At 42.4% G+C, this 16,052-nt stretch overlaps 1 protein-coding gene across 1 annotated transcript in view; it reads left to right on the top strand.

Annotated features, from left to right (window-relative positions):
• EXOC4 (exocyst complex component 4) overlaps positions 1 to 16,052 on the top strand; it is a 719,168-nt gene that overhangs the window by 597,151 nt on the left and 105,965 nt on the right. Inside the window, exon 14 of the mRNA XM_006088330.3 lies at positions 11,541 to 11,719. Within this exon, the coding sequence (XP_006088392.3) occupies positions 11,541 to 11,719 (179 nt within the window). The remainder of the gene's footprint in view (positions 1 to 11,540; positions 11,720 to 16,052) is intronic.

Genomic DNA, 16,052 nt, shown 5'->3' with positions numbered 1-16,052 from the left:
CCAGAGACAGAGAAGCATCGATCAGACCATCAAACCTTAGAGGGAAGGTAGGGGAAGGTGGAGGTAAGGGGGAGAGATCAACCAAAGGACTTGTATGCATGCATATAAGCCTAACCAATGGACACAGACACCAGGGGGGTGAGGGCGTGAGTGGGGGGAGGGGGGAATGGGAGGAAAAGGACACATATGTCATACCTTAATCAATAAAGAAAAATCAATGGGAAAAAAAGAATAAATGGATTAAGGCATAAAAAATAATTTTACTATTTTTAGCTGCTTCTTGGGGTTCTAGTTTTAGTATGTTTACATTTATGGTATATTTTCTGTAACCATCATTTATTTGATGTCTCAGAATCACAACCTTCAATTTTAAAGCTGTTTTTATAAGAAAATTTGATCAATTCTTTAATGACTGTTATTTTCTAGAAAAACATTGTCCTAAGAGCAGAAGGTGCCTATAAAGGCTTTGCAAACAAGTTCCTCCATCAAATCAGGATTCAACACTGATAGCAAAAGTATAGGGCTAATGGTCAGAGTATTAAGTTGTATTATTGCTCTAGAATTTTGGTATCAAATGCCAAGTGTAGTGTGTCACACATGTTCAATAAATACTTATTGAATGCAGGCATTACTCAATATACAAGTAATGGGCTTAAATAAAGGAATGGATAGAAGGATTCTCAGGGTTTAGGGTATGTCTTAGTCTGCTCTGGCTGCCATAACAAAGTACTGTATACTGAGTGGCCCAAACAACAGGAATTTATTTCTCTCAGTCCTAAAGGTTGGGAAGTCCAAGATCAAGGTGCAGGCCTGTTCAGTTCCTTGCATGCAGAGGCCTGTTTTTCTTGCTCTGTTCTGATAGGTCAGAGAGAAAAAGAGCTCTGCCTCTTCTTATAAGAGTATGTACCCCATCATAAGGGTACCCCCTTCCTGAATTAACTACCTCCCAAAGATCCCATCTCTAAACAACATCATTTTCGGGTGTAGGGCCTCCAAATACGAATTTGGGAAAGAATACATTTCAGCCCATAGCAAAGTGCAAATACTTAACTGTTTACCTAAAACCTGAGCTGTAATTTTACATTAGCGATTAGAAATCAGTCAGAAATAAAAAGGCTGACTGTTTAATGCAGTGATGGCGAACCTTTTGAGCTCGGCGTGTCAGCATTTTGAAAAACCCTAACTTAACTCTGGTGCCATGTCACATATAGAAATTTTTTGATATTTGCAACCATAGTAAAACAAAGACTTATATTTTTGATATTTATTTTATATATTTAAATGCCATTTAACAAAGAAAAATTAACCAAAAAAATGAGTTCGTGTGTCACCTCTGACACGCATGTCATAGGTTCGCCATCACTGGTTTAATGTATAGGATGTATAGTTAGTAACACAGATGAAAGAACAAAAGTTATGCTGCAGAGGAAGAAAAATGTTAACTCTAATTATAGAGAAAATGTGAAGAATTTCTTGTCATGTGACTTGCACAGCTCTGAGTTTTGCTAATTCTCATTTGGTCTCCTAATCCACGAAGTCCCATCAACTCCCTCTATTTTTCACGACATGGAATCCTTTGGTGAGGAGGCCAGGCCAGTTACCATGTAGAGATGTGAGTTTATCTCACAGTTTCTTCGTGATTATGTCCAGGTTGCACATTTCTGTTGGGAACACTACATGGGTGACACTCTCTGCCTCCCACTGTCCCACTTCCATCACGTCTGCCTGGGCTGCTACTGACTATTGCGTTAAGGTGGTGACTGTCAGACTCCCTGTAGACAGGTGCATTTATGTCCCTTTATGATTAATCTGAGTTGCTAACTTGAGACTGTGATTGTCCACTTCTCTAACAGCCTCTCCACCAGTAATTTCATCATCTATTGATGAACTTTGAAACATTTATTAGCTGACATTCTTCTGTAAAAAAAGGGGGGGGCCTTTTCCTCTCCCTTCCCCTCACTCTTTCTCTTCTCATCTCTTTAATGGTTCTCAATTAGTCACTGCTTTAGATGTAATTGGAAGGAATGCTTGATGGTGAAAAGGAATAATGGTGGTAAATGAACCAAAAGTATTTGCATTGGATAATGCAGTCCTCTAGCAATAATATTAGATCTCATAATAATAAGGTCTTATCTCTCTAATAATAATATGAACACTTGGTGGTTAGTCAGTCTTTGTGCTGTCACATTAAAATGATTTAAATGTTTGAAGTGATCAGTTTGATTACAAATATGTTCATTCGCTGACCGAAATGTTTTCCTTTCTATGACATGTTCAGATTAAGGATCAGGAAGGAAGAGTTGAGGGTAAGCAGCTACTCCAGGAAGTTTCAAACCACAAGGGATTCCAGCATTTCTAAGACATGATTGCATTAAGCAATTCCATTTTTTCTGCTCTGTGTGTTTAACAATGTGCTGCTGCCATTACTAGCACCCACCTGCTGGAGCATGACCTGGGAACATGCCTAAAATAATGGAAGAGTGGAAACTGTCATTGTTTTCCTTTTAGGAAAAAATGCTCTTACATCTCTCATGGTTCCTTTCTCTTAAAAGCTCTCCAGACATGTTTTCTGAGCCAAGTATATGTGACACACCCTGTGACTTAAGAACAGACTTAATGCATAGCTATCCCCATTGACCCTCCATGTAAAAATTAATTTAAAATTAATAAGAAATTAATTTAAAATGAGAAGGCTCCTCGTCATTGTTACACCACCCACCGGTCAAGTTGACAAATGGCTCAGGGATGACGTGTGACCCAGTGGAAGCAACATGCTCTCCTTAGTGGAGGGGATACCCATCAGTCGCCCTTCTCGCCAGCCAGTTCTTGGGCTTACTCATCCACTCCTCCTTCTCTTTCCTTCCAGAGTTCTCCCATGTTGCGCTTAAGAGTGTTGTGTCCTCCCTCTTTGTGTCCCACATAAACTCTTAAATCATTTGTGGGTTATACGGTAAACATGGCAGGGAACTAGAAGAAGTATTGTTTCCCCATAGGAGGCTTTGATTTACTTTACTGCTAGGCAGTTGCCTGTCAATCAAGCTCTCTGGTCTTAAAAAGTAGGAAAGTGCCTGCTGTCATTAAGGGCTCTATGCTGAGATTTGACAGATCTGAGCATGTCTTCCCTGCTCTAGCACCTCATGACAGTTGAGTGCTTAGGAAAGTCCACTTCCATGACTCAAAGCAGTTTTTATATGTCTTGGGTTGGGGGGTGGGGGCTATTTGAACCCCTGGGCAGAGGGAAACACTAAAGCCCCTGCAGCTCGTGAGAGATGTAGCTCTGCTCCCACCTTTGCCACGGTGGCCAATGAACACATCTTCCTCTGGGCTCCAATTTCGCTATGAAGCGCCTGATAAATGTTCGCCATCTGTGGAAGGTCCAATTAAGGAACACATTCACAAAGCCAGGCAGGCTTTAACATGGTGTTTTTCCAACTCTGCGTTGTGGCATATGAGCAAATTATGAAATAATTTTAGTGGATTTTGAACTTACTACAGGAACTAGGGCAGGGCCTGGGTAATGGCGCGTTCCTAGTAAATATCAGCTAAAGAATTAATGACTCAATAATAAAAAGACAAATGGCCCAGTTAAAAAATTAATGAAGGTTCAGACTTGACATTTCTCTAAAGAAGACATACAAATGGCCAATACGCGCATGAAAAGATGCTCAATATCATTAGCCAGCAAGAAAATGCAAATTTAAACCACAGTGAGATATTACTTCACATCCATTAGGATGACTACAATAACAATAAAAAAGAGAGACAGGAATCATAGTGTTGGCAAGAATGTGGATACATTGGAACCCTTGGTACAAGGGAATGTGTAAAATGGTGCAGCCATATTGGAAAACAATCTGGCATTTTCTCAAAGGATTAAAAATAGAGTTAACATTTGACCCAGCAATTTCACTCCTAGGTATATATACTCAAGATAAATGAAAACATACATCCATGCAAAAATTCATGTGTGAATGTTCATAGCAGCATTATTTATAACAGTCAAATATTGGAAACAACCCAAATGCCCATCATCTGGTGAATAGGTAAATAAAATGTGACCTGTCCATACAATGGAATATTATTTGGTGATAAAAGAAATGAAGCACTGCTTAAATATGGATGACCCCTAAAGCCATGTTAAGTAAAAGAAGCCATTCACCAAAAAATAACATTGTATGATTCCATTTATATGAATAGGAGTTAAATATGAATGTCTAAAATAGGGACGTCTATAGAGACAGAAATATTAGTGGTTTCCAAGGGCTGGGGGTGGACAGTGGGGTAAGTGCAAAGTCTAATGGGTACAGGATTTCCTTTTGAGGAGATGAAAACGTTCTGAATTAATTGTTTAACTCTGCGACTATACTAAAAACCATTAAAGTACACATATTAAATGGGTGAATGTTATCTCAAAAAAAGCTGTTATTTTTAAATGCCCATGCCTGGGCCCCGCCCCTGACCAATAAAATCAGAATTTCTGCAGGTGGAGTTTGGCATCAAGTATTTTGTTTGATTTCCTAGTTAAGCTTTTAATTTATAACCATGGTGAGAACTACTGGTTTAGACTACCAAGATCCCTGTCAGTGCCAGAATACCATAAATCCACAGGACAGGTGTTTTGTGCCTGTCCCAGTGAGCAAGCTGATTTATTTTTTTTTTTTTATTGATGCAGAGAGGAAGGGAGAGAGCGATAGAAACATCATTGATTGGTTTCCTCCTGCATGCCCCCACTGGGGATCGAGCCTGCAACCCAGGCATGTGCCCTTGGCTGGAATCGAACCTGAGACCCGTCAGTCCACAGGCCGGCGCTCTATCCACTGAACCAAACCAGCTAGAGCCAAGCAAGCTGATTTAAAAGCACAAGGGGAAGGGCTGGTGGTCATAATTAATTTCTCTGCCATCTCTGAGTGGGTAGGAACCCAGAAACCCCAATTTCCCTGCAACCAATGGGAAAAAATGAATACGTTTTAAGGCCCAAACAGACACTAAGGGAAGAGAAGTTGCTGATATTTCACATATTCACCTTGATTGTAAAGGACACCTGAGAACCACACACCCCAACTTGTTCCCAGTTCTGCCTCTGCACAGAATTGTAGACTGCTCACCTCACCTCGCCAGTCATGAGCATTGCACGTTTCTAAATGGTAGAAACACAGTAGGTGAAGAAAGCAAAGGAAAAATCCTTGACTGTGATAATGGAGGAGGCAGCTTTCTAAAGAGGAGCAATTACTTATTAAATATGAAAAATAGCTACTCACATGATAGTGTATGATGACATGCACATGCATGAAAACAATTGAAGGGTAGACAGTGATGAGTTTCAGCAGGTTCCAGGACAAAAATAACGTTGTAATCAAGGTAACTGGATTACTTCCTATTTATAAGGGTTTAGCCAGGATCATTCTGATTAAAGAACCCATCAGAATGGTACTACCCCCATTATTTTGGCACACGTTTTGAAAGTGTTGAAGATTGAGTGTTGAAGATTGAGCAGTTGTAAAAAGCAGACATGATAAATGGAAGTGTCATTGTCGCATCTCATAAGGACGAATCTGGGTAAGGTGACCTGACCTTTTTATAACCTTCATCAGTTTAGACTCTGACAGGTAATGGCTAAGTGATCTTTACAAGTGATCTTTACATCTCAGTTTCACTACCTGCACAACAGAACTAATTAATCCCCGTGCCAAAAACGTACTCACTTCCCAGTAGCATGGCATGTGGTCAGACATCATTATTAGGTCTTGTATAAGGTTGGATCTAACATGGAAAACAGAAACCACTCGTAGTGTTTACCTAGAGGGAATTTAATGTAGGGAATTGGCACATGGGTTCATGGTGCCCTGCGTGTCACACAGGGGACATTAAGATAACCCATAGATGAGCAACAGCAGGAAGTCACTGTCGCTTTAACTGGAATGCCAAGGGGAAGAAGTGCTTCCTGGAGAGGCACGCAGAGGAGTTGGGGGTGGTAGGAGCTGGATGGACTAAGAATGAGATGCATCCTTACTGGAGATGTCATCCCGGGCAAAGGGAGAGGGATAAATGCCCTGTCTTGTCCTTTCCCTGTGTCCTTCAGTGTCCCATCAGGGCCACCCATGCTCAGTACCCAGTGGGAGCCTAGGAAACAGCCTGCAGGGGTCAGCTCCCCCGTCCCCTACAGATCAGAGCAGGGGAGAGGAGAGGAATGGGTTTGGGCCAATAGCCTTAGGACTTTTAGGTTCCACCCTTCTGTCATTCTGTCTCCATTCTCACCCTTGTACCCATATTTTAAAATGTCATACTATGTTTAATACAAGGTGACAGCTACCCATCATAGGGAGGCATTCTCCTCCTCTCCCCAACAGGGAGTCACACTTCTCAGTCACTCCATTGGTCTCAAGCCTGGAAGCCCTTTGTCCTCCATCTCTAGTCAGATGCCACTCCTCCTGTCTGGTGACCTCAGTCACTGCATTCCTCCCAGGTCTGGGATCCCCTTGTCCTCCATCTCAAGTCAGATTTAGCTCCTCCTATCTGGTGACCTCTGAACTAAATGGGAAAGTGAACCCCTACCAGCTCCTCATATGAAATCGTAGGGGAAATGCCACCAGACCAAGCATTCACTGCTCCCAGTTCAGTTCAAGTGACTATAATACTCACATCCTCCTCATATGAAATCGTAGAGGAAATGCCACCTCGCAACCATTAGCCCGGCTTGCTTTAGTCCTCGCCCTTCCCCTGCTCTGACTGGGTCACAGGGGGACTGACCTTCTGTCCGTGTTTCCTGGTCGCTCAGTGGGTTCAGCAGTAGGAAGCAGTCTTGGGTGATTGGTGAATGGGGCAGGGAGAGAGAGCACTGAGTCTTGAGTGTGTATATTATGGGACCAAATATAGCACAGATCTGCAAATCCGTCGCTCAGAAACGATTTGCAGTGTTTCTCTCATAAGTGCATTTAGCCTGCTGAAATGCAGATTTTCTTTTTTTCCTTCCTAAGATTTCAGTGGATAACAGAATTATTTAAAGACTAAATGGAGACAATTTTCGGCATCTTTGGCAAGATTCTCTTACATGAATTCTTGTCAGATAGACCTCTTTAACGATGATGATTGTGTGGTAAAATTAAGTTACACAGATTTCACGCTCTCGCAAAACTCTCTTAAATGAAGTCTTGTCAGATCAAGCTCTTTAAAGATGATAATTGTGTGGGGAAATTAAGCTTAACAGGTTGAACACCCTTCTTCAGTTTCTTGGGCTCCTCTGTGAGCATGTTGGCCTACAATGGTGACAGTGACTCCTCACATGGGACTCAGGGTACCCACAGCAAGCACATTTCTCTTCCTGGCCGTGTCAGGTAATCACTGGGCAGTTACGGAGCACCTGTCACTTCACTTCTCAAGAAAATGATCATTCTGTTCCCATTTCCCTCAAAAACACGTAACATCTCCATTAAGTACTGCGCTTTCATAATAAGCAGGTGATAAAGAGTAAGTACGATTCAGATCTAGAAAGAAACCGCATTGGCCCAGGTGCTGGGTGTGGTCAGTCTGGCAGCGTGACCCTCTGTGGTGGACACTGACCATCCTGAGCTAGCCCCCAGCTCTCACCCGTCGCTCCCAGTTCCATTCAAGTGACTGTAATCCCTCCCCCTCCCATTTCCCCTGGTGAAATTCTTCATGTGTCCATCTGAAAGGTTTTCTCATTCCCGTAGGGTTTGTAATTTTTGTTTTTAATTACAAGTAGACATGTTCTTTGGAGAAAACGTAGAAAATCCGGAGCAACACAAAGGAAAATAATCCGGTCACACAGTTAACATGTTGGTGTATAGATATTCAGTCTTTTTCAGTTCATAAAAATCTATAATTACTCTTTTTTGAATAGTATGTGGTGCATTCAGTTTTATAACAGCTTGTTTTACTCAACTGCATATCATGGTTAAAAATAAACTATATGCAACATTTTTCTATGGTATCAAGTATTTTCTACTATATAATCTCTGATGACTGAACACTTTTCCATAGTGTGACTATACCATAGTTTACTTAATAAATTAGAGGGTTTAGAAAAAAGTCCATGGTTTTGCAGCTAAAGCCGTCCCCTGAAGGTTTTTGTAACACACAAAGACCGTCCACCAAGCTCTTTGACACACAAATCCTCGAAGGAATGACTTTCTGTGTGAAATGGTTATAGCTGTCAATCATTTATTCTGGATGTCATGGTTGCGGGGCCCTCTCCAGGTTGTTAGGGGGTGATTATGGATTCCTGTCAAATGAGATGTCTGCGATGTGTGCAGCGCGCGGCAGTGTGTGTTTCTCTCGGTCCACCGAGCTCCCTTCGGAGCAGGTTAAGCCGATCTCAGGGAGCCGGAGGGGAGTGGGCTCGGCATCTGGCCTCAGAGGCAGACCGCAGACATGCCCAGGCCTCAGATCCCACACAGCACATTCGACTTCGACATAAATGCATTTGTCTTGATTGTCACATTCCCCCCAGGGTTACACCTCCATGCATAAAGATGGCTCCGAGCCGGGTTTTCAAAGCTGTTTGCCTCCCCTGCTGCTTTTAACCACCGAGCTCAGAGGCACTATTTGTTATATCTATCGAAGATGATTAAGGGGCTGGGAGAGTGGATATATAAGGACAGATTAAGCAAACTACATATTTACAACTCGACTGCGTGACAGCCAAGGGGGAGATATTGTACTGTCTGCTGGGCTCAGATCATGGAAGAGACATTGTCTTGCTTTCGCAGTAACTCGATTTCAGAGATATCTAATTTAGAGAAAGTTTTCCAAGAATGACATCACTTATGCTAATTAGATAATGGTGTCAGTGGAAATTACATTTAGCGGCTAGTAGCAGAAACTTGGAATAGCAATGGCTTAAACAAATAAGGTTTCACTTTCTCTCCTATAAAACGAACTAAGCCTAGAAGTGCATTATCTGGGGCTGCATTGCAGCTCCATGATGTCATCGATGCCTCCAAGCCCTCCTGTCTTTGGCTCCATTATTCTCAGCATTATTTTCATGCTCAAGGGCACCTGATGCCAGGGCTGCGTCCAGTAAGGGGCGGGGGAGGGCACAAAAGAGGTTCTTGCCAACTAAGATGCTTGAGAGATGTTTCTTGGAAACCTGTCTATGACTTCAGCTGTTATTTCATTGACCGCCACATCGGCAGGAGGGGCTGGGAAATTGAATGGGGTTTCGTGTTGTGTGTTTTTTTAATTTTGTTTTTAGATTGGGTACATGCCGACCCCAACAATGCCAGGGCCCTTTTACTAAGCAGGCATGGGATAATGGATACCGCATAGCCCACAAGTGGCTTCTGCCGCAATGATTTACCTCTTGAAGTTTTTGAGAAAAGTCTGGCCTCTGAAACACAGCGGCATTTGCTCTGATGTTGCAAGGTTCCATTTGTGAAACTAGCCCTTGAGATCCAACTTATTCTGATCTCTCTTATCTATTTTAATTATTCATCACAGCAGACCCCAGGTTGACACTAAGAAAACCAACCACTTCAACAGACCTAAGGATAATAATAGCTACAGTTTGTTAGCTTTCCATGCACTGTGTTAGGCACCAAAGAATATCAGCTGAATGATTTGCTTCAAAATTGCGGATAAGGCATCTCCTAGCTGGGGTGGCTCAGGTGGTTAGAGTGTCATCCCAATATGCTGAGGTTGCAGGTTCGATCTCCAGTCAGGGCACATACAAGAAGCAACCAATGAATGCATAAATAAGTGGAACAACAAATCCCTCCCCCCTCCCACCCCCCTTACCCTTCTTTTCCTCTCCCCCTTCTTTGCCCCCCTCCCTCTTCCTCTCTCTCTCTAAAAATCAATCAATAAAATATTTTTTAAAATTCTGGATAAGGATAGATGAAAGAGACTCTCTGTGAGTTGCTAATAATTGAAGCTGAGCAGTGGCTGCCTAGGAGTTTACTACGCTATTCTCTCTAGTTCTGTAATTATTGAAATTTCCCCAATAAAGATTTTAAAGGTCACCTCATCTACTTCTTAAAATGCTCCATAGGAGGTCAGCGCCATCACCCTAGCCAATAATACAGCAAGGAAGAGGCGCCTGCAGGACTCAGACCCTGTCTGCCTGACTTTGAAGTCTGTGCTCCAACCCTTACCACTCAGGAAGCATGCTTCCAGGCCAGCAGCCTGAAACTTTTGAAATGCAGACTTTTGGGTCCCACCCCAGGATCTGGTACAAGACCCCCAAGTGCACTCGCGTTTCTGTGCTCTGTCCACATGACTCACCCAACTCCATCAATTCTGACTTTTTCTCCTGTTGAAATAAGCCCAATCATGAACCACCACTTCAGCTACATACTTTTAATAGGCATTTAATCCACAGCAGCTCTTTCTGCCAACGCTGGGTGTCTGCTATAGTGCTGGGCACCAAATGCTGTGTGTCATTAAGCATCGCTCTGAATATATATGACAGCTCTTATTAACACTGCTCACTTGAAACTTAATTTAGTTTGTTCTACGTATAAAGTAGAGCTGCTGCTCACGGAAGGTATCTTGAGTTTTAAAAGCTGTGGGGAGGCTTCCATGGGAAACTCCAGGTGCCTATTCCAGCTTCCGCCATGAGCTCTGCTTGCCCACCTCTAGGTACTTCCTGAAAAGACAGGATTTTTCTCCCTAACATCTTCCTTTATCTTTTATCATTTCTGTCCTCTCTTTTTTAAAGAAAGAGAGCTGTGGGAATTGGACAGCGTGAGTCCCAGCCCTGCCACTATGTGTCCTGCAGGCAAAGTAGTTAACCTTCGGCACCTTCCTTTCTTCATCTGTGCAGTGGCTGAGCCATGCAGGATCTCCGGTCCCCTCCAGCTCATCCTTCTGCGACCCCACGTAGCATGATTTTCAACCCTCCAAAAACATTATGAAGACACTGGGCTCTGTGTGAAATCCACCTGACTGTTTTCTTCCAGTCAGTAAAAGGATCCTGACATTGATTTTTATTGGGCTTTCTTTCCAAATGATGAGTGCCTAAATGCTTCCTCATTTATGTGCCCAGAGCCTTTTTAGAATAAGTAAATGAGTGAATGAATGAATGAGGCCTGCCTTCCTTCCCAACTATAATCTGCTCCTTAAAGAGGCTGGGCCCCTTTGCTTTTGAGCATTCCAGAACATTTTCTAACTGCCAGATTAACTTAGTGGTTTTATTTACTTCAAATACCTTCAAACAATATATATATTTAACACCATCAGCTATTCGTCAATTTGCACAGCGGGAGAAGAGGTAAGGGGAATCCCGGAAGAGAGCAGGCATCGAGCATCCCTAGGACCATCCCTGTGTAGGTCAGGCCCACACCGGTTGCTGCTGAAGGTACAAGCATCAGGTCATTTGCTTCTTCTTCCAAGAGCTCTCTTTCCAGGATCAAACTAATTTTAAGCAGGTATATGATAGTATCCTCATAAAATTAAACCTAGGAAAAGTAGCATGCTGCAATAACAGTGATTATAACAACCTCATGCTGGGCATGTCTTAAAAAGTATTGCCCACCCCAGTCTTTGCCGTGCTGTATGTGAAATGTCTCTGGTTTGCTTTGCAGGGCAGCCTTTGGCAAGGAGTCAGAAGTTCTTATTGGGAACCTGGGTGATAAATTAATCCCTCCACAAGACATCCTGCGTGACGTCAGTGACCTCAAAGCCTTGGCCAACATGCATGAGAGCCTGGAATGGTTAGCAGGCCGAACAAAGTCAGCCTTCTCCAATCTTTCCACATCCCAGAGTAAGTAACTGGTGGGGAACGGCTGAGGAACTGGACTGAGTACTCTCATTGGGAATGTGTCACCCTATGGGATGTGTCCAGGTTGTCAGAAGACTGTGCCAGAATCCAGCTCAGCTGAGCCTCTGCACTTGGTGGTTCTGCAAAAGGAAGTAATCTCGCTTCCCTGTGTGGGGTGTGGGAAGCCAAAAATGGTCCATGTTAACAGTGCTTGATATGAAACCTTAGAAACAAAATCGTGGAAGATTGAACCACGATTGTCTCAAGAACAAAAGCCAGTCCCCCTCACAACTTCCCAAGGGAAGGAACTTATCTCAAAACTCAGCGCTGAGCACACGCTGACGTTTTTTATTTTAACTGATACAAATTAATGAAAAAATGTCTAAGAAGAGAATATTAGAAGTGATTAAGGTGCTTGAAAATAGAGAATGTGAGAAAAACAATTATTCTGGAAAAGAGATGGTTAAGAGACAACTTAATTATAGATTTCAAGAAAACTAAGTAATAGGGTATGAAATAAAAATGTGAAACTTCTTTTTTTTTTATCAAGAACCAATGACTCAGAGAAAAATAATTTGAAAACTTTAGGGCACATAGACATTATTTAATAACTATAAAATAAATACATCTTAAAGGCATTCGTTCAGAAGCATGTGGTAGGCAGTTATAATAGAGGCAAAGCAAACATGAAGAAGGAATAAAGGAAATGGCAGATTTGAATGCATAAACAGAGGACAGAAACAGGGTAGAAAAAAGGAAAATAACAGCAAGAACATGAAAGAAACAGAATCTGCGCTGAACTTAGTACCAGAGTTAACCATTCGAAGGTTAATGCTAGGAAAACACATCATTTGGAATGTGAACTTCAGGGGAAGTCGTTTATTGCCATTGTCTTTTGACAAGTTATTATTGACTAACAAGCATTTCCAGCATAGAGATGGAAGAGGTGTAGATGAAATTCACGGGCTAAATTATTCAAAATCCCGGCCCCAGGGGCAGAGTCCGGGCCCTGGAATGCACGCGGCCTCGGATCTCGTGCTGACTGAGCATCTCTCCTGAAGGCCACCAGAGGAGGGGCTCTGAGTGAGATCATAGACTCTATTTTAGAAACCTTAAAATATGACTTCTTATTTGTACTTTTACTTTTTATTATTTAAAATATTACTTCTTATCTGCTGATAAAAATTATACATATTTGTTCCCAGAACCTATAGAAATAGAAAAAAATATATGCACCTATTAAGGATAATTTGGGCACAGTATTAGATCTGAGCAGACTCAGATAAGTAGGTCTCATTGAAAGACCCTCAACTTTATAATCTTTTTGTATCAGGCAATCTGTCACAAGCAACAGCCTAAATCAGGGGTCCTCAAACTACGGCCCGCGGGCCACATGCAAATACAAATATTGTATTTGTTCCAGTTTTGTTTTTTTACTTCAAAATAAGATATGTGCAGTGTGCATAGGAATTTGTTCATGGTTTTTTTTTAAACTATAGTCTGGCCCTCCAACGGTCTTAGGGACAGTGAACTGGCCCCCTGTTTAAAAAGTTTGAGGACCCCTGGCCTAAATTATCCATTTTATCTCCCGGTGCCACTCCACTTTACCAAAATAAAAATAAAAAGTCAAATATAGCTTACTTCCCTTTTGCTAATTGCAAAATAAACAGCTCTGAAAAGGGACCAGATGCCTGTTTTGCTGATTTCTTTGCTTCTTGCAAATACAGGACTGCATGGGTAGTTGTATTAGTGATCATTGGTGGCCTTTCAGTGTCTAATCCTATATAATAAAAGGCTAATATGCAAATTGTCCCTTCTACCAGGAGTTCGACCAGGGGCAGGGACAACCACCTATGGCACCTCCACCACACCGACCCGGCCCAATTGGGGCCGGGCCAGCCGGACCCCACCCATGCACGAATTTGTGCACTGGGCCTCTAGTATTTAATAATACAGTATCTTATTTCCAGTGGCATGGCATTCCAGATTTCTGTTCTGTCCATTCTAAAAGGGCTCCACAAGGCACAATAGTTGCAATTTCTATCAAGCCTTTGAGTGATATACTCAGGCCAACCTGCATCGACTGTTTTGGAAAGAGAGAGAAGCTCCCAGAATTATGCTCACCTCTGTAATGGCACAGTTGAGCTGTTGTTCATGTCACCACGAGTACTCAGTACAGTTGCTGTCTAATTCCTAAATGTAATCATCTCTTATTCTGACAAAGATCTCTTCTACCACGCCTGCTGATGCTTTGTCTCATGTGCTCACTCCACTTTATAATATAAATGGTACCCTCTGTTCCTCTCAAGATGATCATTCCACCCAGTGAGTGACTTAAGTAACTGTCAGCGTTTTGAGGATTGGTGCAAAACCCCAGTGAACTGTAATCACTACTTATGTTGTCTTTGTTAAAACAAAGCAGTGAGCAAATGTGTTTTATTCCGCCACCAGCAAGCCTAGCTCGCCCACACGAGTCTGTTCTTTGAATTCCCAGGAGAGGTGTCCATTGATGTCTATAAATTGAACAAAGCAGGGAATTCTCTATAATGGGTTACTCTAATTGCTCCATGTCAGTGTGACTTTAGAAAGGGAACAAGGAACAGCTCTTGGTTATTATTTTGAAAAGCGAACCTGATTACCTCAACAAGAGTTGCTCCAAGTCTGGAGACTAAGTAGCAGGAATAAAATGCTAGCTTTTGTCTAGCACCCATGGGTGCTCAGGATGGGAAGAAATCAAGGCAATAAGTTTACAGGTTCAGTTTTTGTTCCGCATCCTATTAACTATTTGGTATGGTAAATGCCGTGCTTTATTATCATTAAGAAACTACTCATGTAATGGAGTGGAGGAAGTGGGCAGAAAATTCTTTTCCTAGTAGAATGTCTCTTCACATAGTGTAGCAGGATTCTCATCCACCCGAAACGTGTGTCATCCCGAAGTGTTGCATTTAAGGGCAGAGCATGGCTGTCCATTCATCCAGGAGATCGGGGTGACCATTTTTTCTAAGATAATTTTTCCATCTCTCTTAGTATTTGCCCAAAGGTCCCTCTGTCTTCTTTATACCTAAAAGGGTCCTCTCACCTCATGTAGATTCTGACTGCACCAAAGGCACTGCTCTTACTTTTGTCCTACCTCAGTCCATGGCTCCTGCTCCATTTCACTTGGTGCCCCTCCCCTCTCAATCTTCCTTAAGCCTGTTCTACTTATGATTCTTTCCATTGAAAGTCACAGACCAGTTGAAGGCAAGAGAATGCATGGATTCATACAACTGGTACAGCAGAAGGCTTCAGGTATGGCTGGATCCAGAGTTTCACAAGATAGCATCGTGTCACAGATATGTTTACACACCTGCTCACTCTTGCTCCCCCTCTCCAGCACTTCCTATTTTCTCTTTATTGCTTTCCATCTCAGGCGAGCGCTTTCCAAATGGCAACATCCGTGAACATCAGCAGCCCCAAGGTTACTTGATCCCAAATGAAAGGAGCATTTTTGCCCAGAGTCCCAGGGAGGACCTGGACTGACCCAGCCTGACCCTCTCTCCTGGGTCCCTCTGGTTCTCGTTGCACATGCCTTGTTTTCTGACTCCTCTGCCCACCCACTACTTAGTCTCTGTCTCTCACGCCCTCTTCTAGAATTCCTGTATGTTCAGGATCCGCTGTAACAAACATGCTTTCAGTGCAAGGAGATTGAACAGGATCATATTGAGTTGGGCATTCAGGATCTAGGTTTATATGTGTGTGTTTTCCCACTTAGATCACTTCAACCTTGTAGTAAAGACACATCATGGTATCTGTCCATTGTGGTACCTGGTGTTTGTAAGAATTCTAAAGAAAGGCTTTGAAATGAACTGCTATGGTAAAGAAAATCCTCAGGAAAATGTGACCTACATAAAAATTGTTAGATGTATTCAATTTGAACACTAATGACTTGCTTTTGTATTTCACCCTTTTGTTTTAAGGACGTGTTGCTGTTAAAAATAGACTGCAGGAAGGGGCTCCAGGGCTCATTTTGTCTGCACTGCTTCCTCAGGGGCCTCCTCTCTGTCTTGGATTCTGTAAAGAGTTTCCAGGTTTAGAGATTCTAACACTTCCTTGATTATACATTCTGCCTTATAAGCAATCTTGCCATCTAGGAGGTTTTCTCTTTTGTATTCAAGGCCCTTGACTTCTGTCTAACCCTCTTTTCTCTGTCCTATTCTTCCGAAATTAAATGTTGAATGTCTTCTCTACAAAAGACTTCAATATATGTGAGAACATTTCCCTGGCCCCTACCTGCCTCTCCCTGGCTATTAAAGATTTTGGGCCTGAAGGTCTAGTCAGCCAATATAAATGACTATAG

This window comes from Myotis lucifugus, unplaced genomic scaffold (assembly GCF_000147115.1).
Source record: "Myotis lucifugus unplaced genomic scaffold, Myoluc2.0 scaffold_46, whole genome shotgun sequence".
Classification (NCBI taxonomy): Eukaryota; Metazoa; Chordata; class Mammalia; order Chiroptera; family Vespertilionidae; genus Myotis; species Myotis lucifugus.
The sequence above is the reverse complement of the archived record's forward strand: the minus strand, read 5'-3'. Positions and strand labels throughout refer to the sequence as shown.